Here is a 25,333-nt window from a genome sequence, read left to right as displayed (position 1 = left end):
GCACTACATAGACAGGCAGTTAGGCTATTTAGGAGTCTGTCAGTCACCTCCATGACAGCTACAAACTATACATATTTTCATATGCATTATTGCTGCACCTTGGGAATGGTGCTATTCTATCACAGACTAAGGGCTGGTGGATTTTATGGGTGGAAATGCTCTTAAAAGGTTAATAAAAAATAAATAAATCACATTTTAGTTGGTGTTACCGATGAACCCACAATGCACTGCTAGTTGCAATCCTTGTTAATAGATGCAGATATTGTGCACTAGATCAGACTTGCCTAGAAGTGCGCAGCTGAACGCAGCTCCTAGTGAGGGATGAAATCCGCAGTTTGCGCACAGAGAGCAGAGCATGTGGTCTCCTACAAAGGAAGGAGCACTGACATCTCAAAAACCTCCCGTGGTTACACACAGCACCTCCATTACAGCATGTGTACACGTCATAAGATCACCTTTGCTCATATATAGGTTAGACCACCAATGTTAGATGATCCCCCGAGGGGAATCAAAAGCCAACGCCGATTGGGTAAATCCACGTGACTCAGATTTGCGGCATATTTTGGTACATATTAACCACTGTGGATCTGGATAGACATTTACACCCAGGTGTCATTCCTAGCCTAGTTGAGCGTCCCATTTGGGGTATGACTTGCCTTGGGCAGCAGGTGATGGTTGGAGCTACACAGTAGCTTTAGAAGTGAAGTCGTGTCACATTCAAAGATCACAGCGCAACATCACCGTGCACATATGTTAATAGGGTTACACTGCAACAATCAATTGCAACAATGTGACCCCATCCACTAAAACTAGTTGCAGGTCCTACGGTGATCCTTAGACACACCATAGTTGTCGAAGCCAAAATCACTGTGTAGCGCTATCCTAAAAGCTTCTGCCGTGACCACACCAATAGGACCGGGCTCCGAAATATCCACTAAGGGCCAGATGACAGTGAATAATAAAATATTAGTGATCGGTTCCATGTGTCTGTCCCTGATGTCTTAATATCCAGCAGGCGCTCGTGAGCAAGGGGGTAGGAGGTTGGGAACAGCCAAGTGTCCAGGACACCTCGCAGTCCGTGAACATTCACCAGACACTTTGCATGGATTAAAACTTTTATTTTCTGGCTTGTTCAGCTAGTATGGCATGTCACCTATACAGCACTGTCAGCAGTTATCAGTTCTGCTGACAGACTCCCTTTATAAGTATTTGCAAACTTTTCACATAGATTTTAACAGTGAAATCCAATGAGAAGAGAAATTCAGCTATAACATATTCCTAGGCATTGACTGTAATAAACTAGTTATCTAAACCTGCCAAAGTTAAAGCATTAGGATTGGTTCAATGGCCGGGCCTAAATGGCGGCAGCAGATCTCCCACAAAAACAAACCTTGGGCAACTGAAATACAACATTAACCCGGCATCTGCCATTGGAGATCCGCTATATACATTCAATCATGAGATCAAGTATGATATACCGACCAGTTACACCAAAGCCATCATGGACTGAACTGATCATATGGCAGCAAAGAACAAAAAACTGACTAACAGTAAGGGATCCCACTGACTATAATGGGGGCCGTGTGTATGTGTACGTATATACACACACACACACACACACACACACACACACACACACACGGCTTGCAGGAGGCTCCAAACAAAGGCTCAGATGCAAATGTGAATGTAGCCTTAAAGGGGTTGTTCCATGAAAAGCATCCTATCTATACTGCTAGTTTATGTAGAGTTAAGACTTTTCCTAAATACATTGCTTTATCAAAACTGCTTTGTTTGGCCGCTATCTTAATTTATTCACTTCATTGTTGACACTGGCCCTTGGGATTATCTGCTCATTTGTCAAGTGTAGCTGCCTGCTCTCAGGGGGGGAAGGAAGGGGCTGACAAGCAATGGAGCTCCTCATATAGGGAGAGCTCTGGGATTACTGTGCTGGCTATCTTCAGCTTTTCCATTTATCGGCCGTTTTAATTGAATTTGGCTGATAAGGGCTGAGATAAGGAGTCCATTACCTCTGTATGTAATGCAAGCTGACTCAAATCCAGCTCTGCTACATCAGTTTCCACATCAGCATCATACTGTGGATCATAGCAGATAGCAGAGCAAGTGAAACCCCACGAACCAATGTGCGAGAAATCCAGGAAGTGAAGAGAGTACAGAGCCTTCAGGCTGCAGAATAAGAGTTATGGGAATACCCCTTTAAGACTTTTCCTAAATACACTGCTTTATCGAAACTGCTTTGTTTGGCCGCTATCTTAATTTATTCACTTCATTATTGACACTGCGTTTCTATGGCCACTGGGCTTATCTGCTCATTTCCCAAGTAGCTGACTGCTCTCAGGGAGGGAGGGAGGGGCTGACAAGCAACAGAGCTCCTCAGATAGGGGAGGGGGGAGGTGAGAGCTCCGGGATTACTGTGCTGTCTATCTTCATCTCTTCCACCTATCAGCCAGTTTAATTGAATTTGGCTGATAAGGGCTGAGATAAGGAGTCCGTTACCTCTGTATGTAATGCAAGCTGACTCAAATCCAGCTCTGCTACATCAGTTTCCACATCAGCTTTATACTGTGGTAATGCATTTACAACCAATGCCTCATTACTGACTGCAAACATAGCAGATAGCACAGCAAGTGAAACCCCGCCCACCAATGTGCCGAGAAATCCAGGAAGTGAAGAAAGCACAGAGCCTGGAGGCTGCAGAACAAGAGTTATGGGAATACTCCTTTTAGGACACATGTAGACTATAGGGATTACATGCAGATTGCAATCTATTAGCATTAAAGACATTGGGTTATTTTTTTTTGGGGAGGGGGGGGGGGGGGTTCCATGTAGATTCTGAGCCCCATATAGGGATCACAATGTACATTTTTTTTCTACCTATCTACCGTATATACTCGAGTATAAGCCGACCCGAATATAAGCCGACCCCCCTAATTTTACCACAGAAAACTGGGAAAACTTATTGACTCGAGTATAAGCCGAGGGGGGAAATGCAGCAGCTACTGGAAAATTTCAAAAATTAAAATGGTCGGAGTTTTTGGTTGCAGTAGTTGCTGGGTGCTGGGGAAGGGGGTGTTTTGGTTGTCTGACTGCCCCTTCCCTGAGCTTGAGGACTGTTTTTTCTTCCCCCACTTGGAATTCAGCCTGGCTGAATATAGGGTATCTGCAGTGCTCCTATTAACCCCTTCCCGACGGAACAGGAGCACTGCAGATCCCCTATATTCAGTAGACTGGGCACTTTCAGACACAGGGATACCTAATGTGTATGTGTTTAACAGTAATTTTCTACTTTTGTATGTATTCTAGGGAAAGTGAGAGTGATTTAGAACTCTTATTTAAAAAAAAAAAAAAAAATTGCACTGTTTTATGGGAGATTCTATGCATTGATATTATGGCTGGTCATAGACCCCCACGCACCTTTAAAAAAAAATTAAAAAAAAAAAAAAAAATTCGAGTATAAGCCGAGGGGGGCTTTTTCAGCAAAAAACTGGGCTGAAAAATTCATCTTATACTCGAGTATATACGGTATGTTTTTTTTGTAGAATGGGAGAAAATCCACACAAACACGGGGAGAACATACAAACTCCTTGCAGATGTTGTTCCTGGAGGGATTCAAACCCAGGACTCCAGTGCAGCAAGGCTGCAGTCCTAACCACTGAGCCACCGTGTTGCCCCGACATTGATTTCTATTTCTCACATGCCACTTTTTTCCTGTTCACAAAATTATCTATGGCGCAGTTTTTAAAATCCGCAGCATTCCAATTTAATATATTTGGGTGCAGTTTTCCAAAGGGGGAGGAAAAACAACAACACCCCCCCCCCCAACAAAATCTGCACCAAAACACGCACTACTTTTTGCAGATTTTCCAGCAGACTTCGATGTGGATTTTCAGCATGTAAACCCTGACAGCGTGCATGTGCGCCAAGATTTCTGCGGCATGTCAGGGGAAACAAATCAATTAGTTTTGTTCTTATAAATAAAACCTTAAAAAATGAAATTCCGGATCATTCACACATAAAGCCTTCCATCTAGGACTAATTCACATCAATGTATTTCTGGTCTGTCTACTAGCACAAGACACGGCCCCCACACTAGTGAATGCTACAGGCCACACAATAGTGGTGGTATCACAGCGTGCACTGCTTCAGCCCTTGTTGTGGAGCACTCGTAGACTGTTTGAGACCGTCATCTACAAGTTTTCTTCTCCACAAAGATGAATAATCGGCCATTTTTTTGCAGAAGCAACATAGCCTACTTTGCATCCATCCATGTGAATTAGGACCTAACAACATAAAGGCTTTAGAGACACTTTGAATCTGCTTTCCAACAACTGGCAGTGAATAGAAATGATTTATCGTCATCTAAATCAGATTTTTTTTTCTCTGTATCTGGAACCTGACATTTAGAAACCAGCAAATTTACTCTATAGGATTTTTGCCCTGAAAAAAAAAATACAAAAGCAAAATGCAGATTCAAAGAGGCGAACAAACTAAGAGATTCAGCAAACACCAAAAAGAAAAGCTCTTAAAAGCGGAAGAGGAGCGACCCGCAACCGAGAGAGAAGGCAAACTATTCGGGCTATGTCACACCCCATCACCAGAGTGCACTAGTTATACCTGCTAGCCTGCAATGGGCCTCGGTAGCCATTCCATGCCCCTCGTGTCACCGGCCCCAGAGAATGGTACAACCTGTTCCTGTTGGATTCCATTACAGATTATCAATGTTACTAACCATCTAATATCACAGAAATAGAAAATATAGAATAGACAGTGCTCATAGAAAAGGAAACTTAAATGCACGTATTCGTTTCCTATAAGGGATCTCCTATCCATATCACTATAGGGGGGGCAGAGGTAGCAATCGCTACCAGGCCCTGAAGCCTTAGGGGGCTCAAATGCTTCTCCAGAACATACAAATTTCTTTATGGACTAGTCAGAATAGTAATCTTGGTTTGCTTCTAACTTGTGCTCAGTTCCCAGATAATCTCTTTAAATGCCCAAATTTTATCAAAAATCTGGCAAGTCTATGTATGGGAACTGCTAAATGTTGCCACAGGATATTTGCAGAACTATGTAAGCACAAGAATGGCTATAGAAGCTGTGTGTATGTGCTGGGAACCTCCTGGAGCAGATGCAGCCATGGTGCAGACGTCTTACCTTTCAAATGCTGGCCATGACATGTCTTCGCTGAGCTCAGAGCCATCGCTGCTCCCTGCGGGGAAGAACAAAGCGTCAGAGCTGGAAGACATTGCGAGGTAGGATAAACTATCTGAGCACATGGCCTAATTGTAAGAAAGTTCCAAGAAAATTCCGAAATAAAACTTCAGAGATCAGCCGTTAACTCTTTAGCAGCATAGACCGTTTGCGTTTCTGCTTCAGTTTCTTAGAACGGAGAACGTGTGTAGGAAGCGGCAGCGCTGTGTGTAGCCGACGGCTCGTGGAATACGTGACAATGGGCCCGGTCTACTAGATTAAAGCTCTTTCCTCCATTCTGATCTTTTTTGTTCTCTTGTTATTCCGCTGCCTTAGTTCCCTCGTTGTGTTATTGAATCTTCTGGATCATGTCTTATCAAACCTTTGGTCTAAAGGAATTTCAGTCTATAGCGGTCTTTCCAAATCGTGTAAATGCAACCTTCATGGCTACACCATTGTTTACTTCCCACCCAACGAAGTATCAAAATTCAACTTTAACCATCAGCTTCCACCTATAGTACATTCACCATCTCCTTATGACCCAGTTGCCCCCCTCCCCCAACAGTATACAAAATCCTATTGGCAGTCCCCAGTGACCAAACATTATATATAATGCTCCTAGTCTCTGTCTCGATGCAACAGGCGTGCATTGAGCGACGGATGTTACTCGTTGCAGCAGAATGATTCACTATTGTATTCAACTCTATCGGTGTCCTGAGGATGCAGATAGAGATTATATCAATACAAGTGACACCCTAGTCTATAACCCATACATCCTACATCCTAAAGCTGTATGCAAAAGAATCTTTGTACATGCCTATTCCATGGTAAAACGGTACATGGATGATATCGATTTCAGACCCATTGATTTGCTTCAGTAGGTTTTGCCCTGGGATCATAGCCCCACACATGGACCCATAATACGCGAGGTGTGGATCAGCTGCCAACGTGCTGCGGCATTATTCACATTTTACTAAATGTCACTGATGCATTGCGACTAAACAACCCGACTTGTGCTGCAGATGTCATGTTTTGCTGCAGTTTTACCTTTTTGCAATGCAAAGATTAAAAGCAGCAAAATACCTGCAGCAATTCCTACCAAGGCTGCAAAAACCCAACCATTTCAGGTTTCTTTTATGTTGTTGCCTTGAATTATAGGCAGAAATTACAGGACATCCTGAAATTGTAGAAGTGTTTATCAGGCGGCTCCCATCATGCTGGAATGAAGTGCAGGCCAAACAGGCTTTTATTACTACAGATAAGGCTGGAATTTGATTACAATCCCTTATTTCGGGCCTCATATCCTCAGTGATTTACTGGAATAAAGACAAATTACACAATATTATATTTGTCAGCTACGGGGAGGATACAGCAGATGCGCACGGAATAAAAAGCCTATCAATCTGAAGGGGTTTATTGAAGCGCTGCAAGTACACAGAGCCTCTCTCACATAATTCTCCATATCTACGGCAGTACTGCACCTACCGTGCGACCGCCATCTTACCAACACAAACCGCACTGAGGCAGCATATTGCTGTATGGGATTGTTTTACCCAGCACTAGCCACTACTTTCTGCCCCTCTAAGCACTGGGTTGTAATATCTAGTCAGTATTGCCCACTTTACAGCTCCTGATTCTTCTCAGTCCGTACATACTTCAGTGTGATATATGAAGGGGGATGCAGCTGCAGGATCATTCACTAGAGAGAACAGCTTGTGTGATTTGAGCCTAAAAGTTGTCCATACTAGAGATGAGCGAGTAGTACTCGATCGAGTAGGTATTCGATCGAATACTACGGTATTCAAAATACTCGTACTCGATCGAGTACCACTCGCTATTCGAATGGAAAAGTTCGATGCAGAACCAGCATTGATTGGCCGAATGCTATACAGTCGGTCAATCAACACTGGTTCTTCTCCTACCTTTAGAAGTCTTCTCCGTGCAGCTTCCCCGCGGCGTCTTCCGGCTCTGAATTCACTCTGCCAGGCATCGGGCCTGGGCAGAGCCGACTGCGCATGTCCGCTTGTAGTGTGTGCATGCGCAGTTGACTCTGCCCAGGCCCGATGCCTGGCAGAGTGAATTCAGAGCCGGAAGATGCCGCGGGGGCGCTGTGCCGGGAGAAGACTTCTCGGAGGATCCAGCCCGACCCTCACTAGTGTACTTGGTAAGTATAATTTGATCGATGTTGCCTACCCCTGAAACGAGCATTTTCCCCCCATAGACCATAATAGGGTTCGATATTCGATTCGAGTAGTCGAATATTGAGGGGCTACTCGAAACGAATATCGAACCTCGAACATTTTACTGTTCGCTCATCTCTAATCCATACACATCACATAAGGCAGACACTGGATGGTCCAGGAAGCTCTTCTGATCCTTACACTTACCTATAGATATCCCACTAGACAGTGTTGAGCTTTCCGCCTGCCCTCTAGATGGCGTATGCGGCTCCATCACACTGTCATCTAAGAGGTGGCGCGGTCCGGCATTCGGGAACGTTGCACTTTTAAATTCTGCAGTGTTCATTTTATGGATGAAGCTTAATGTGAAAAAGGAAGATAAAATACGATAAAAATAAATAAAAATCAGTAAGCGGTGACAATATAGTTGAGATGAAACAGTATAGTAGCAAAGTTGTAGTGACTCAGCCATGTGCCAGACCACGCGCCTTGACAAGAGCCTGGAAATACTTACTTGTAACCCAAACTGTGGCATTTGCGGTGACCGTGTGGGATGAGATTTCGAGGAGATGGCGGCGTTGGGGGCAGCAGCACTCCTTCCACTGGAATGCTTTTGCGAGAACTCTGAGGTGACGCTCCGACTTCAGGGCCTGGTGGAAAGAGAAGTAATAAATAAACAGGATTAATGAGCTGTCATTTCTATTTGTCTCAGTGTAGCAGTGACAATTTCTGAAATAAAGCTCCGGGATAAGCAACTCTAGCTGCAGACATTGGAAATTAGAGTTGTTAGGTTTACTTAAAGAGGATTTCCTAGATCTAATAGGTTTTGGATACTGATGACCTATCCCACAGGATGAGTATCTGATCAGTGGGGGTCTTATACTCGGACCGGGCTGCTGATAAGCATCCCTGCTCCCGTTCAGAGCTGAAGTTCTTTGGGCCAATGCTACAGAACCATTTAATGTAGAAATGGTACTAAGAAACTACAGCTTTGATCCCATTCACCTGAATAGGAACAGAGCCGCTTGCAGCAGCCAGATGGGCTGATCTGTGGGGGCTCTGGGTGTCGGACTGATCACAGATCCCACTGCGGACAAGTCATTAGTATCCAGAACACTTGGGATCTTGGACAACCCCAACCCTGGCAATCCATAATACATGCATGACTGCTGACCTTACACATTTGGTACAACCGACCAAGCATTTCTGTATATAGTGGTCTAGGTGTGTCTGATATCAGCAAAGACTTGGACATGTTGGATTTAAACATGCCTGATCCTTTTAAACTCAAGAAGATAAGCCACTGCCTGATATGTCTAGCAAGAGTCCATAGAAAAGTGGTGTCGAATGTGGCCTATCCATCCACTCACATAGGGGAGCCACTGTGGTTGCAGGGGGTCCTAGCAGTCGGACATCGGGCTATCCATTTTAATGTAGTTCAAAACCCAACAACTTTATAAAGATAGCAGTCAACCCCATTAGACAAAATGAGCACTAAGAAGCCTTACCTACTAAATCCTCCCGCGATGCCGCCGTGCGGGGCGTGCTGGTACCAGGCTCAATTTTCAAAGATAACCTACAGAAAAAGTAATCGCATAACATAAGTCGGACTGTAAAAAAGTCCCATACATCACACAAACAACCATACTCTGCGCTTCTGGAAAGTTTATGTTCCCAGCCCCGGAGACCCTAGAAATGTAAACTGTGAACAAAGCCGCGGAGACCACTGGAGTCCCCATACATAACATGTGGATGGCTGATAACAGGGAAATATTCCTGAAAATCCATCTGGAGCGCTGTTTACAGATGAGAAAAAGCCAACGTTACTCATTTTATATTGACGGGAAACAGAATTCATAAAGAACAAACAATTTTGAGCAACATATGCAGAGCATTACACTGGTATACAGTGCACATCATCCGTGTATACAGCCGCCAAAGTAAAACAAACAGATGGAACGTTACGACACGCATATATACATTTATATACTCATATATAGAGATGAGCGAACAGTGTTCTATCGAACACATGTTCGATCGGATATCAGGGTGTTCGCCATGTTCGAATCGAATCGAACACCACGTGGTAAAGTGCGCCAAAATTCGATTCCCCTCCCACCTTCCCTGGCGCCTTTTTTGCACCAATAACAGCGCAGGGGAGGTGGGACAGGAACTACGACACTGGGGGCATTGAAAAAAATTGGAAAAAGTCATTGGCTGCCGAAATCAGGTGACCTCCATTTTAGACGAATAGTGGATTTCAAATCCGGGTCATATGAGAATGTGAACTTTGTGACTATGAGACAGGGATAGCTGTACAGGCAGGGATAGCTAGGGATAACCTTTATTTAGGGGGGAATGTTATTAAAAATAACTTTTTGGGGCTCTATCGGGTGTGTAATTGTGATTTTTGTGAGATAAACTTTTTCCCATAGGGATGCATTGGCCAGCGCTGATTGGCCGAATTCCGTACTCTGGCCAATCAGTGCTGGCCAATGCATTCTATTAGCTTGATGAAGCAGAGTGTGCACAAGGGTTCAAGCGCACCCTCGGCTCTGATGTAGGAGAGCCGAGGGTGCACTTGAACCCTTGTGCACCCTCAGCTCTGCTACATCAGAGCCGAGGGTGCGCTTGAACCCTTGTGCACACTCTGCTTCATCAAGCTAATAGAATGCATTGGCCAGCGCTGATTGGCCAATGTATTCTATTAGCCTGATGAAGTAGAGCTGAATGTGTGTGCTAAGCACACACATTCAGCTCTACTTCATCGGGCTAATAGAATGCATTGGCCAGCGCTGATTGGCCAGAGTACGGAACTCGACCAATCAGCGCTGGCTCTGCTGGAGGAGGCGGAGTCTAAGATCGCTCCACACCAGTCTCCATTCAGGTCCGACCTTAGACTCCGCCTCCTCCGGCAGAGCCAGCGCTGATTGGCCGAAGGCTGGCCAATGCATTCCTATGCGAATGCAGAGACTTAGCAGTGCTGAGTCAGTTTTGCTCAACTACACATCTGATGCACACTCGGCACTGCTACATCAGATGTAGCAATCTGATGTAGCAGAGCCGAGGGTGCACTAGAACCCCTGTGCAAACTCAGTTCACGCTAATAGAATGCATTGGCCAGCGCTGATTGGCCAATGCATTCTATTAGCCCGATGAAGTAGAGCTGAATGTGTGTGCTAAGCACACACATTCAGCACTGCTTCATCACGCCAATACAATGCATTAGCCAGTGCTGATTGGCCAGAGTACGGAATTCGGCCAATCAGCGCTGGCTCTGCTGGAGGAGGCGGAGTCTAAGATCGCTCCACACCAGTCTCCATTCAGGTCCGACCTTAGACTCCGCCTCCTCCAGCAGAGCCAGCGCTGATTGGCCGAATTCCGTACTCTGGCCAATCAGCACTGGCTAATGCATTGTATTGGCTTGATGAAGCAGTGCTGAATGTGTGTGCTTAGCACACACATTCAGCTCTACTTCATCGGGCTAATAGAATGCATTGGCCAATCAGCGCTGGCCAATGCATTCTATTAGCGTGAACTGAGTTTGCACAGGGGTTCTAGTGCACCCTCGGCTCTGCTACATCAGATTGCTACATCTGATGTAGCAGTGCCGAGTGTGCATCAGATGTGTAGTTGAGCAAAACTGACTCAGCACTGCTAAGTCTGCATTCGCATAGGAATGCATTGGCCAGCCTTCGGCCAATCAGCGCTGGCTCTGCCGGAGGAGGCGGAGTCTAAGGTCGGACCTGAATGGAGACTGGTGTGGAGCGATCTTAGACTCCGCCTCCTCCAGCAGAGCCAGCGCTGATTGGCCGAATTCCGTACTCTGGCCAATCAGCACTGGCTAATGCATTGTATTGGCTTGATGAAGCAGTGCTGAATGTGTGTGCTTAGCACACACATTCAGCTCTACTTCATCGGGCTAATAGAATGCATTGGCCAATCAGCGCTGGCCAATGCATTCTATTAGCGTGAACTGAGTTTGCACAGGGGTTCTAGTGCACCCTCGGCTCTGCTACATCAGATTGCTACATCTGATGTAGCAGTGCCGAGTGTGCATCAGATGTGTAGTTGAGCAAAACTGACTCAGCACTGCTAAGTCTGCATTCGCATAGGAATGCATTGGCCAGCCTTCGGCCAATCAGCGCTGGCTCTGCCGGAGGAGGCGGAGTCTAAGGTCGGACCTGAATGGAGACTGGTGTGGAGCGATCTTAGACTCCGCCTCCTCCAGCAGAGCCAGCGCTGATTGGCCGAATTCCGTACTCTGGCCAATCAGCACTGGCTAATGCATTGTATTGGCTTGATGAAGCAGTGCTGAATGTGTGTGCTTAGCACACACATTCAGCTCTACTTCATCGGGCTAATAGAATGCATTGGCCAGCGCTGATTGGCCGAATTCCGTACTCTGGCCAATCAGCACTGGCTAATGCATTGTATTGGCTTGATGAAGCAGTGCTGAATGTGTGTGCTTAGCACACACATTCAGCTCTACTTCATCGGGCTAATAGAATGCATTGGCCAATCAGCGCTGGCCAATGCATTCTATTAGCGTGAACTGAGTTTGCACAGGGGTTCTAGTGCACCCTCGGCTCTGCTACATCAGATTGCTACATCTGATGTAGCAGTGCCGAGTGTGCATCAGATGTGTAGTTGAGCAAAACTGACTCAGCACTGCTAAGTCTGCATTCGCATAGGAATGCATTGGCCAGCCTTCGGCCAATCAGCGCTGGCTCTGCCGGAGGAGGCGGAGTCTAAGGTCGGACCTGAATGGAGACTGGTGTGGAGCGATCTTAGACTCCGCCTCCTCCAGCAGAGCCAGCGCTGATTGGCCGAATTCCGTACTCTGGCCAATCAGCACTGGCTAATGCATTGTATTGGCTTGATGAAGCAGTGCTGAATGTGTGTGCTTAGCACACACATTCAGCTCTACTTCATCGGGCTAATAGAATGCATTGGCCAATCAGCGCTGGCCAATGCATTCTATTAGCGTGAACTGAGTTTGCACAGGGGTTCTAGTGCACCCTCGGCTCTGCTACATCAGATTGCTACATCTGATGTAGCAGTGCCGAGTGTGCATCAGATGTGTAGTTGAGCAAAACTGACTCAGCACTGCTAAGTCTGCATTCGCATAGGAATGCATTGGCCAGCCTTCGGCCAATCAGCGCTGGCTCTGCCGGAGGAGGCGGAGTCTAAGGTCGGACCTGAATGGAGACTGGTGTGGAGCTATCTTAGACTCCGCCTCCTCCAGCAGAGCCAGCGCTGATTGGTCGAGTTCCGTACTCTGGCCAATCAGCACTGGCCAATGCATTTCTATGGGGAAAAGTTAGCTTGCGAAAATCGCAAACTGACAGGGATTTCCATGAAATAAAGTGACTTTTATGCCCCCAGACATGCTTCCCCTGCTGTCCCAGTGTCATTCCAGGGTGTTGGTATCATTTCCTGGGGTGTCATAGTGGACTTGGTGACCCTCCAGACACGAATTTGGGTTTCCCCCTTAACGAGTTTATGTTCCCCATAGACTATAATGGGGTTCGAAACCCATTCGAACACTCGAACAGTGAGCGGCTGTTCGAATCGAATTTCGAACCTCGAACATTTTAGTGTTCGCTCATCTCTACTCATATATTATACAAGTGTGGACTCACAATGTCATTTATCTTTATAGAAAACATCACATGGGACAAAACAAAAGCCTTGCAGGGTCAATGTGAGGACTACTTAGTAACCCGGGGGTAGGCAACATATAAGGTGGAAAACATAGGACCAGTATACACCATCGATATGTAATGGATGACAGCGTATGGGCACTAAAAACTAGGTCTGATTCATCTTCTATGCTATGGGTTAGTAAAAATCAGCACTTTTAATCCCTCCATTGAACAAACAGGATGTTATGGGCCTTAAAGGGACATTCCCCATCTCAATCATTTAAGGCTCATGGAAGGTAGGCATGAAAAAGCAAGCATTGTCTGGGGTGCCAGGGGGTTACATTGACTCCATGACGGAACAATTGGTACCCAACCCATTTAAAGAATCATAAGCAGGGGGTCAGAGGAGCAGAGGGGTCACTTATAGGACCACGTGTCATGGGCTCGCCTCATACTTCTGCTACGTCACTGAGCTTGCCTGTTAGGAGTGTGACACTACCACATACAGGAGATCTGTGCCGTGTTGTCTGCAGATATTACCGCATCATTAAAGGGCTGCCTGTTTAGAGGTTAGCGTCGGCCTAGGGCGCTCTGCCAAAACATAAAGACTCCATTTATTTTCTTCTTTCCACGGACAGTTCTTCAGACTGTTCTCACATCAACCAATTGATTGTTTAATAAATACAAAAAAAACTGGGCGTAAAAGGCGCGGGCGAGACTTGTGCGGATAGGAAGAAATGCATTTGGCTCATCTGGTATTAATCGAGTTCTGGCCTGATACATCACAATCCATCATGCATTACCTAGAAGGGCTTTCAAGAAGCCTATCCGAATAACAAGCCATTATTTATCTGCTCTGTAAGTTGCAGGGGCGAGCTCAGGATGTTCTCGCATTATATTCACTTATTAGCGTTCCCTTTATTAAACCAATGAGGTTAGGATAATGGCCAAATGTGCAAAAGTATTCATTACAGTAAAAAAAAAAAGGAAGTGAGAGGTGCGGGGGGGGGGGGGGGGGGGGCTTGGGGGCGCAGAAATAACAGGACACCGCAAAGCTATAGAGTACTGCAAATAGTTCAATATGGCAGCACGCATGGATGGAATACAACTATGTCAGGAGGCAAGCAAGTCAAAACAGCTGTCTGACTCCCTCAATAATACAAGCATGCTCTTTCTATGAATGGAGAAAGGTAAGCAGCACTAGAGGAGTCTGGTAGTCAGTGTACAAGGGGGTACTATATCTCTATAAAGGAGACTGCACTTCATTAGTAAGTTGTTCTTGCTGGAAAAGGAACAATGTGCTCTAGCTCCACCTTGTAGAAGGTTGCTCCCCTAGAGATCAATGCCTGGTTTTCAAGAAACAGTGAAATGATCTAGGAATAAAGCCAAACCAAAGACATGGTACCCCTTCTGCCCTCACCTAGCCAACCAGGACCCTGCTCGTCATGGACACGCGAACTAGCCCTTAACCGCTGTCTGCACATGGAGTTCTAAGTTTCCCTTGTCCAACTATTACACAGTATTAGTAATCGGCCCCGACTGTGCTGAGCTTTACCCCGTAGTCCCGCCGCAGCATGTGCTATCCACTAATATTTGCCTCCCACTGCGCACCCCATAAACGCCGCTGTTTGCACGGCTTTCCCTTCCCACTTTATAGAGCATAATTACATTTTCTGTTTCCCGCCATCTGTTCACAATTGTTTCAGAAATCAGAAAGTTCTGCTGTTTTCTGTCATAAAACACAGAAATCCATGCAGTCTAGGAGTGTCTGTAAGAGATGGAAAGTTCTGACGTGGTTCTTGTGCGCGGTATATTAGGACACGGATCTGATGGAAGACGCGTGTAGTCCGGCAGTGACAAACCACAGACATGGCTAGTAGGTACTGACTGCCCGTATACATTCACTGACTTATTTCATTATGGAAAAAAATCAGTAAACAGCCAAGTGTACAGGGCACCGTGTGTCATTATCTGCATAGGAGCAATGCTCTGTAATATGGCATCCAATGAAACACGACACAGTTATCTTCTTAAAGAATCAGATAACCAGTGCTAGAGATCGTATACACATTAAAGGAGTTGTCCAGTTTTGTTTTGTATTTTTGCCCTATCTTTAGGATAGGTCACTAATAAAAGACCAGGGGTGTATCGACACCCAGCACCCTCGCTGATCAGCTGTTTAAAAGCACCACAGTGCTTGTGCGAATGTGGTGACTCCTCCTCTGGTTATATCACACATTGTTAGTTCCATAGCAGGGCTGTGATGTACTTACAGGTCTTGTTCCATAGAGGTGAAAGGAATGAGGATGTAATTAGACTGCACAGCCGCCATGAAATAAATGGCATGCAATGTAAATATTGAAGAGCTGATCAGCGGGGATCTCAGATGTCGGGCCCAAAACAAACTTTTATTGATTGATCATAAGAGACAAAAAAAAAAATATAAAAAAAGATATCCCCTTTAGGCTAAGGCCCCTCGGGACATTCCGCAGCCAAAATGCGTGGGAAAAACCTGAGGTGGAAAAGCATTGCGGTTCTTCCTGCAGTGGTTTAAATAGAAAGTTTGAAGAGTTTTCCTATGTGAACTTTCTGTTACAGTTTTATCTATGGGGAAACCGCTGGTGTTTCCATAGACATAATTGACAGGCTGTGATTTGCAAAACCGGGCCGGTTTTGGAAATTGTTGCATGTCCCCACTGCTGAGAATCGCTAGAATCCCATCCACTTTGCTTGTACTGTAAAACTCCGGCATTTTTTCCCACTATCCCCTCTGAACCCAAATCCACCTTCACCCCTGAAATACACATGCACACTTGGCCTGCCAGACACCTCTCGCAGCAGCTTATCTATTTTGAGAATACAAGGATTGGCCATGTTGAAATCCAACCACCAATCCTTCTTCCACCAACTTCTGCCAGTGAGGACACGTCCTTACGAGAGATGAGAGATAGTATTACAAACTATAGTTTCGAATACCTCGCTCCCATAGGAATGAATGGAAGTGGCCGCACAACAAGGGGTTAAGCGCCGGCCGTTAACATGCATTCCTATGGAGCGAGGTATTCGAATCAACTCTAGTCCTTACGGATAAGGGTACGATTGGGCTATTCGGGACAATAAAACCCCAAGCCCGTAAGGACCTGTCTATGATTCCAAAATTGTCCTGACAGGGTCCCTTTAAAGGGGATGTCCTATGATTGACATGTCTCCCTAAGGGATAAGTCTTTAATTATTGTGGGTGCCATCACTGGGACCTCCTCTGATCCAGAGATCAGGGGTCTGGAGCCCCTCATGTTCTGCACTACTGCTGATCCACCCCATCACTCCACTGAACTCCCACAGTCTGCACGATCCCCCATAGTTGCACCGTCCCCTGCACAACTGGGATTTTAACCACTTTGTTTCCAGGGTATCCTAGGAGCTCTGCTAGGGAAACAAGGGTTGCAACGCAACGTTTCAGACTGCCCCAATAGTATTACAGATTTCTACTGACTCCTGACATTTAACAACATTTGTTATTACTACACAACACATCCCAAGAAACACAACCAAGTCTGTCCTGTAAGCTCGATCCAGACAAAACATCTGTACTCCGCGGCAGGAAAGGCGGCCACGTGACTGCATTGCTGAAACAACCTTAACGTCTAGCAATTCTGTAAGCCTGGTTGCAATCTACTTCTGCCAGAGAAGAAAAAACCTCTAACCTTTAACTGCACAGCTGGGAAGCCATATTTTATGAGCGGACTCAGATTAACCATTACGATTAAAGGTCGGCTAAGCTCACAAGTGGCTTCGAAACACTGAAAAGCTACTTAAAAACATAAAAGAAGGGCTAATATTGCCATAATAACCCCCGTCTGGAATATTTTATAGTTCTAAAAGCACCAAATTAAAAAGGGGGTTAATGGGGTACGGTAATATATCTGTCTACATCAATGGGCATGGCATTGCAGCAGCTAAGACTACGTGGCATCTTGGTGCACGAACACCAGGCCCGGGTCCAGATGGCGAATTCGTAGTGCAGGACGCACGCAGCAATATGCAATACAAAGGGATGGGGTCTTTACGACCCCCTGATGGACTGTGGAAAGGCCCTGGATTTTGTTACGGGTTTGTGACAATTTCAGGACCTGGAATAACATAAGCCCTGATATATTTATTAGTCTGAGGCTTCTGGAGGCAGTATATATAACATACAGCTTATGATATAGGTTTTCAGCATAGTCCTCCACTACAAAGAAGCAAGTGACAGATGTTTAGCACAGGCTGAGCTAGAAACTTACTTATAATTATCGTCTTCTACAAATTTCTGGAGTTCCTCGATGTACCGCACGGAGTTCAGGTACTTCTGTACATGCGGCAATAAGGGAATTTCTGCAAAAACACAAAAAGACTGTCAGGTTAAGCTGCTTATACCTGCAGAGCGCCCAGCTATGGCTTGTGAGGCTTTATCGAGTGCTATCTGGGCTTCTCATGTAATAACCATTGTTATTAAAGGGGTTGTCCAGGTTATAGATATTACTGACCCAATAAAATTATGAATATCAGATCATAGGGAACAGTCCCATCCCAATGCAGCTGAACTAAGGCCTCGTTCACATCTGCGTCAGTAATCTGTTCGCGTGAGACCACAAGGAAACCCTCCTGAACGCATTGCTCAAGCGGTGTACAGTGAAAGCACACGGACCTCATAGACTATAATGGGGTCCGTGTGCTTTTTGTGCAGCGTTCACATGGAACATGCGGAAAGAAAAGTAGTTCACGATCTACTTCCTTGTCTGCATGACTTGTGTGGAGACCGTGCGAAAAGCACACGGACCCCATTATAGTCTATGGAGTCCATGTGCTTTCACTGCACACCGCTTGCCAATGCGTTCGGTCCCCATGCAGACTCCCCCGAACAGATTACTAACGCAGATGTGAACGATGCCTAATGGAGAATGAAGACAAAGGACCGGCCTTGTTGGGCTTCCGAAAGCTCAGCTGATTCTATTGTATTGGCATATGCCATCAGAGTGTGTATGCCTTATTTTGGACTCATTCTAGGCCAGGGCTTCCCAACTAGGGTGACATGACCCCCCCCCCCCCCCCAGGGGTGCCGTGTCAAAGCAGTGGGGAAATGGCCACAAGTTCCCTTTTAACTACAATCTTTTTAAAGGGATTCTACCATTAAAATCACATTTTTTCTCGTTCACACGTAAGAAGCAGCCATTTTTCTTGTGGCCGCGGGCATGCACAGTCGGATCTGCCTGAGGTCTAGAGGTTTGACACCAGCTCCGGAAGAAGATGCGCTGGAGATTTCTGTCGCAGGATTTGGGACGCCCTCAGTGCTGTTTGAGCGCTATGGACCGCCCCTAGTGCTGCAAGAGAACTCATTCGCATACCGACGAAAACCGGGATTTCTACGGAATGGCAACGCGGAGAAGACATCTAAAGATAGGAGAAACCTTTCTTAAGGCTATTCCTACGTGTGAACGAGAAAAAAATTTGATTTTAATGGTAGAATCCCTTTAACTTCAGCATGAAATTCACATTCTCAACACCATAAACATGATACTAACACAGCCATACCTCTAGTCCCTATATAGGCTCAATAGGCAATTTGCTAAACCTAACAGGTGTTTCAACTTTCATAAGCAAACTACCCCCAACCAATAAGCTACATAGAGACCCCTCTGTTATGATCATACCCTGTGCATGCGAGGGCAGCACGAGAACTCCTATAGTTATAAAGTGCTTGAGCCTATATAAGTCCCACAGACATACAACAGCGATGGGAGATGCATGCACCCTACAACATCTCACCGTATTCACAGGACTGCTGCAGGTCGGAGATGATCCTCAGGATGTTATTCATCAGATTGGATCGCTGCTCGTTCTCCAGGATGCTGCCTGTAGACGGATATGCAGAGTCTATGTAGGTGAGGTCTGAGAGGTAAATACCTGGAAAGACATCAGAGGGGAGAATTTTAATGACAGACTCTTGAAACTACAAGTCTATCATACAATAGTATTGCAACACACTAGAGTGACAGTCACTGAGGTCGCTCTACATGTTTATGGAACGTTACATGCCCGGCTGTACTTGTCTATCCTCCTAGAAAGAGCAAGAAACTCCTGACATTAGGGAGCTTTTTGGACTTTGAACAATGTTATGTAGAGAACCAGCGGGGGCTCCAGAAAATGGATTTAGTTCATCACTAAAATTTTAACTTCGTGGGGGCAAAATGGTGGCTCAGTGGTTAGTAATGCAGCTTTGCAACGCTGGAGTCCTGGGTTCGAATCCTGCCAGAAACAACATTTGCAAGGAGTTTGTATGTCCCCGTGTTTGCATGGATTTCCTCCCATACTCCAAAGACATACTGATAGGAAAAAAAAAAGTACATTGTGATCTCTATATGGGGCTCACAATCTACATTAAAAATAAATAAATAAAAATTTAACTTTGCATGTCTCAAGATAGTATAAGAAACTTTGTGATCTCTCTAATAGCAGAAACATGCTTCTTTCTTCATTTAGAAGATTCTATTTCTGGTCATTTCTCCCTCCAAAAAAAGTCTTCTCTTACTGAAATCTCTAACAAAATCATTGAAGGGAAAATTACTCTAGTATTTAGTTTGCTTACACTGCAGGAGTAATTAAAACATAACTTTTATTTTGTTACTGTTAAAAATAAAAACTCTCTCTTTAAAAATTGAGTCCTTTTTCTATTTTTGTGTATGAAAGGATGAGTACTACAATATGCCTCTGGTCTCTATTCTCACTAGCTGATTAATTAGGCTTAGTAACCACACCTTTCCACAATAAAGACATTGACCCCTTTATTTCTAGGACAATGTTTACACCTCTATATCTTTCCTTTAAGTATCTCCATTAGAAAGTATATAGGGAGTACCAATTTTGAGGGGGCTAAGGGGAGAGGAGGCTCAAGATTGTCATGAGCTCCTACAGTCTGGCAGGCTATATTTGCGATCCTCTCCGGTTTTGAGTGGCTAGCCGTACTTGCTACCTGCCAGTAGTAGCCCCTTTTTAGATGGAAGTTCTAGCGTCTCCTCTACGCGTTTCCCCTATCTCTATTGCGAGCTGGTTCATCAGGAGGAGTTAGTGAACAAAGACCCTATGATGCAGGTAAGTATGCGGTGATAACCGCAGTTCTCCCGTCTCTGATGGTGAGACGGGATACTTTGATTTATGCCGCCGGCCGCGGCCTCTCCACGGACTTTTAATCAAGATACCCCGCCCAGTCGACATGCCTCCAGGTTGACGTGGCGCCCCTTGATTGGTCACGCCCTCCTATGACATCTGGGACATTCTATGGGCTGTGCGATCAAGGTAAACAAAGACCCATGTGCTCCTCTCTGGGTAAGGATATACGCCCACAGATGGAGCAAAATGAGTGTATGGAAGATAGCTGTTCTGCTTCCGATAAAAAGATATGGATTCACACTAACAGAGGTAAATCCCCTTGATACCAGAGCCATCCACCAAACACCAACTATCATGTCAATTTTATATATTCACACCCAGAAACCAGATTAATTCTCTTTCCTAATTCATCTGAGCATTCTCCTTCCTATCTATAACATATTTCCCATTTTAATTGTTTGTTGTTTAAATTAGGGGGAGGATGTTTAAATAAAGCAGGTATAACCAATATTTTCATTAAGGCCCCTTGGACTTAAGGCCTTAAGTCTGTAGATCCATGCTGCCTCCTTTTGTAGGATCCTTTTGTGTAAATCTCCCCCCCTAGGGTTTGGTCTAACAGTTTCTATCCCCTGAAAATAGATAGAGTTCACATCCCCACCATGGTATTCCCAGACATGCCTACTAAGAGGTCTATCCTCTCTACGTCGGATATTCCCGACATGATCTAATATGCGTCTCCGAAATTGGCGTGATGTCATTCCTACATAAATTTTAGGACAATTACAGGTTGCTAGATAGACCAGTCCCTCACTGGTACAGTTTATAAAGCTACGGATCTCATATGTGGCCCCTGATGATGCGCTAGTAAAAGTTGGACCTGTTTTCACAAATTCACATGCTTTGCATCCGCCACATCGGAAAGTACCATTCGGGATCTGTCTGTTTAACCAGGTAGTATTCGGGACAGATGTCATGTGACTATGCACCAGTCTATCCTGGAGATTCCATCTCTTACTGAAATCTCTGTTGAATCTGCCTTGGACTCCCAAGACAGACTGTCAGATAGCTGAAAAATTACAGATAGCTATAGAAGTCTATGAAGAGGTGGATAATGGTGCGGGTGCTTGTTTTCTCCATGTGCGGTCTACGGGAGACGTCATAGTAGGAAGTCTCCACCTACTAGCTCAGGGGTAACTGAAAATTATATACAGTATATAGAGCACGGCGAGCAGAAAACTGCTAATAAATGCAGAATATACTAGTAACAAGGCTCAGTGTTCCTGCTCATGTGCACATACACGACATCTTATCCTGAAGCTTCATCTGAAAGGTTAGGTAGGCTTTAATATCAAAGTCCTGTCAGACCCATAACCAGTCCCCTGCGCTCACGCGGTATCATTACTCCGTATACAGATATTTTTACTGTAAAACCATTATCCCTTTTCCAATAAGAAATCATAGCCATCCTGACAATCCAAATTCTAACTACCGCCATCAATTACCCCGAATTCCTCGTAGCTGACATCATTTCTATAGACGTCAGACGGCGAGTTTTTCCGCGCTGAGATCATTATGAATTGCCTGAAGAATTTACTAAAGGGACTGAAAAGAATAAAACATTATAGGATGACAAAAAGGAGACAACGAACCGAGAAAAATACATGTAAGGGGATATTCCCCCATTGTGTGCGGAGCACATATCTCATATACTGTATAACCATTGGGGGGTCTCCGGGTACATCGTATATTTATGGATCACTAGGTCATCTCTTATAACGGAGAAAATGGATTATCGGAAAATATGTGAAATAAATAAATAAGACCGGTGTGTTCTAGATGTTCCTGGGAAAGTACAAGGTATGTGCACCAGCTAAGTAGGACATAAGTGATCCTTTATTGCTATTGTATAGTCTGACATTTATTTGGCGCAGTTTTCAGTCTCCTTGTCTTTGATAAGATAGATAACGGAGAATATAACACATGGGACCTATCAGATGGTTGTTTCTAACTGTTCTGGTAGAGACCATGTAGGAACCCAATGACTTGTCCATACACCTCCTATAGCTATTGATCAAACTCCTGTTAAAGGGGCTAAAAATATTGATGGCTTTCCCTAAGGATAGGTCATTCATTTCAGATCAGTGCGGGTCCCACACCCAGCACACGTATCAGCTGTTGTTGGTATGCCGTAACTAGATGCTACAGAGAGAACGGCGCAGGTAGCAGTCAGCCCTGTTCTTGATGTAGTAGCCACAACAGGTATTGTAGGTTGGTTCATATGAACAGGAGCTAAATTGCAGTGACTCAGTGCTGCCACTGCATAGAGAACAGTGCTGTCTGCTTCCTGCTCCATTCTCTGAGTATCAGCTGCAGAAATTAGCCAATTGATGATGATTGTGTCGGTGTCAGACCCCCCCACATATTTGATATTCGTGACCTCTTTTTAGGCTAGGTCATCAATATTTTTAAGCTGGAAACCGTAGAATGCCTTTAAGCCTATAGTCATTTCTCCCAACTACCCCATACCCATGTGAGTGGTTCACCAAGTCATGCATGTGTTCTCAACGGAAAAAGCAGAGCAAGTTATTGTCGGATCCTGGACTCTTCGGAGGGACTGCCTGAGTATTGACAACCTGCCCGCAGAGTGATTGACAGCCTTCTTTGTACACATATTCATGCAGGGAGAGCAGATATGTGAGTGACATTAACAGGACTCTTACTGCATCTCCAAGGAGTCCTGTCAGAGTTACCCTATGTTGTATTCCGAAATCCATCTCTAAAACATATAAAAATCACACTTTCTTAAGAGCGATATCAAACTGCCAAACAAGTGTTCGGGCAGCCGATATGTAATGTATATTGCCAGCTTCAGACTTAAATATTTTTAGGATGGACACAAAGGAGCATCCATAAGGCTGGTCTTGCACGACAGTAAGTTTAGTCCTCAAATGGTCTGCATTTGTGGGTTCACAATTGCGGACACATTGTATTCAGTGCGGCCTCTTACACCACCGGAGATTTTGCCCTGCCATGACAGAGGTCTGCACTGAATATCGCAGCTCCGCAAAGGCTGTGAATTCACGGCACGGCACGGACTGTCCCATAGAATTCTAAGGGCGCGTGCGGTTGGACACGGAAGTCTGCGGAATGACTTTTTGGCGTGTAATAAAGTGTTGCTGATCAGCAAATTGCGGCCCGCAAAAACCACTACGGTCGTGTAAGACCAGCCTAAAACACATCTTACTAGCAGCTGATATACTGTACAAGCAATCGCCTCTACATGTATGGAACCAAGTGCATTTGCCAGGCTCTACCGACTCCTATCGAATATACTGAGTACAGCCGCATCGCACCTTTTCTATCAATGAAGTGAGATTCTTTGACATTGCAGTCTGAATTATAGCCATTTCCTCAAAGGATCCTTAACACCGCCAAAGATACTTTATAAGGCTCTGCTGCCTGCTATTGAAACATAACAACCAACTTTCTTGGCTCTATCCAGCAAAATTCTTGAAAACCATATCGGAGGATGAAAGAGTTAAAGTTCCCTATATTTTCACTGTAAACCTAGGAGCCGCTGGATGTCATGTTTGCACAGCAGAGGCCCTCGAAGCGCTGACCACAAGTCTCCGTGTCCACTAAAACATGTGGTTAATCAACAGCGGAAATATACGTTCAGTTCTGTTTCCTCTGAGCAATCTTCTGGCCGGGTCCGCCATCAATACATCCTTTACTGTAGTTTTAAGATGAATTAAACAGATGACGCGAGACCCAGAAATCAAACAAGCTATGCCTGGGAATATAAAGCCCGAGCGGTGGAAAAAGTATTCCAAAAACGTATATGAAGACTTTTCTTGTATAATGCGCTTTGCACATGCACAAGATTAAACGCGTAAAAGCAATAAAAAAACAGACTCTTCTGTCAAAGCAATTACCATAATGTAAAAGAAAAATACACTAAGTCCGTCTTTAAGCTTCTCTCTTGTATGAAGTCCTTTAGCATTGTAGGCAATCATTGAGGAATTGGCTTATCCAAGACGTTGGTGGATCCCCAATGGCGACGACTAGTGACGACAGCTTTTACAGCGAGTCTTACGTTTCATTGTTACCCTTTTTCCATTGACTGTATAGTTGCATTCATTCCCACGAAAACCGACTTGTGCTGCCCTGCTTTAGGTTTCGCAGCTGCTTTGTAGTAAGAAGCTTGATAAAAAATGTGGGGACTGAGGATGCGGTCACTGGTGGAGGCTCTCGGAGCTTTCCCTACAGCCTTTGGCTCTTAAAGGGGTTTTTCTTAAAGCTGCTAATAGACAGGGAGCGCATGCAGCTCTGCTCCTATTTGTGGAGCATGGTGGGGGGTCCACTTGGGGACCCCCCCAAACAGAAACCCAATCTGCTTAAAAAAACGGTTACCTTCAGAAACCTACAGACCCCATAGACTAGGGGCAGGCAAACTTCGGCACTCCAGCCGTTACAATATTACGACTCCCAGCATGCATACAGGTTCTGCCGTTCTCGGAGCTCCCATGGAAGTGAATGGAGAATGTTAAGACTTGAAGTTTCACAGCAGGTGGAGAGCCGAAGGTTGCTGACCCCTGCCATAGACTATAATGGGGTCCACCGGGTTTCTGCCCAAGAAGGACAGAAAATGCAGAGAGAAAAGCATTGTTTGCAGGAGTTTTCTTTCCACATTTTTAAAGGTGTGAACCTAGCCTTAGACATGTTTTTCATTTGAGATTTTCCAATGATGGGTAGAAGTCTGAACATTGTATGATGGGGCCCCTATCTTCCATAGATTACAGAGAGCGAGGCCATATATGAAGCCAACATCTAATTGCAACCAATGGAACTGCAACTCTGGACTGCAAAATAAATCCAAGGCCACATTTGATAACCCTATAACCTGCTACGTGGAACACGACCGCCATAGGTCATGCGAAGATGATGCAACAATGGTTGCTGCTTTGGAATTAACTTTTATTACCAATTACTTGCCATATTAAAGGGAGTCTGTACCAAAACCCAACATATCAACCTAACCCTGCAGACTAGTCATCTGAATCCATTTTTTTTTCCTTGTGAATCGCTGCCTACCATTTTTGTTATGCTAGGTTCACATTAGCGTCACCTCTCTGTTGTTTTGGGTGTCCT

At 45.0% G+C, this 25,333-nt stretch overlaps 1 protein-coding gene across 2 annotated transcripts in view; it reads right to left on the bottom strand.

Moving 5' to 3' along the window:
* RALGPS2 (Ral GEF with PH domain and SH3 binding motif 2) overlaps nt 1-25,333 on the bottom strand; it is a 111,993-nt gene that overhangs the window by 7,163 nt on the left and 79,497 nt on the right. Inside the window, exons 9-15 of one of the 2 annotated variants that reach the window (XM_075287454.1) lie at nt 18,842-18,979; nt 17,320-17,410; nt 8,897-8,964; nt 7,903-8,038; nt 7,596-7,747; nt 5,173-5,227; nt 4,633-4,710 (exon numbers count right to left, since the gene is read on the bottom strand). In XM_075287454.1, coding sequence (XP_075143555.1) covers nt 4,633-4,710; nt 5,173-5,227; nt 7,596-7,747; nt 7,903-8,038; nt 8,897-8,964; nt 17,320-17,410; nt 18,842-18,979 — 718 coding nt within the window. The remainder of the gene's footprint in view (nt 1-4,632; nt 4,711-5,172; nt 5,228-7,595; nt 7,748-7,902; nt 8,039-8,896; nt 8,965-17,319; nt 17,411-18,841; nt 18,980-25,333) is intronic. The other variant, XM_075287455.1, reaches the window with a different exon arrangement.

This window comes from Leptodactylus fuscus, chromosome 9, assembly GCF_031893055.1.
Source record: "Leptodactylus fuscus isolate aLepFus1 chromosome 9, aLepFus1.hap2, whole genome shotgun sequence".
Lineage (NCBI taxonomy): Eukaryota > Metazoa > Chordata > Amphibia > Anura > Leptodactylidae > Leptodactylus > Leptodactylus fuscus.
Note: the sequence above shows the minus strand (reverse complement) of the source record. Positions and strands in the feature narration are given on the sequence as shown.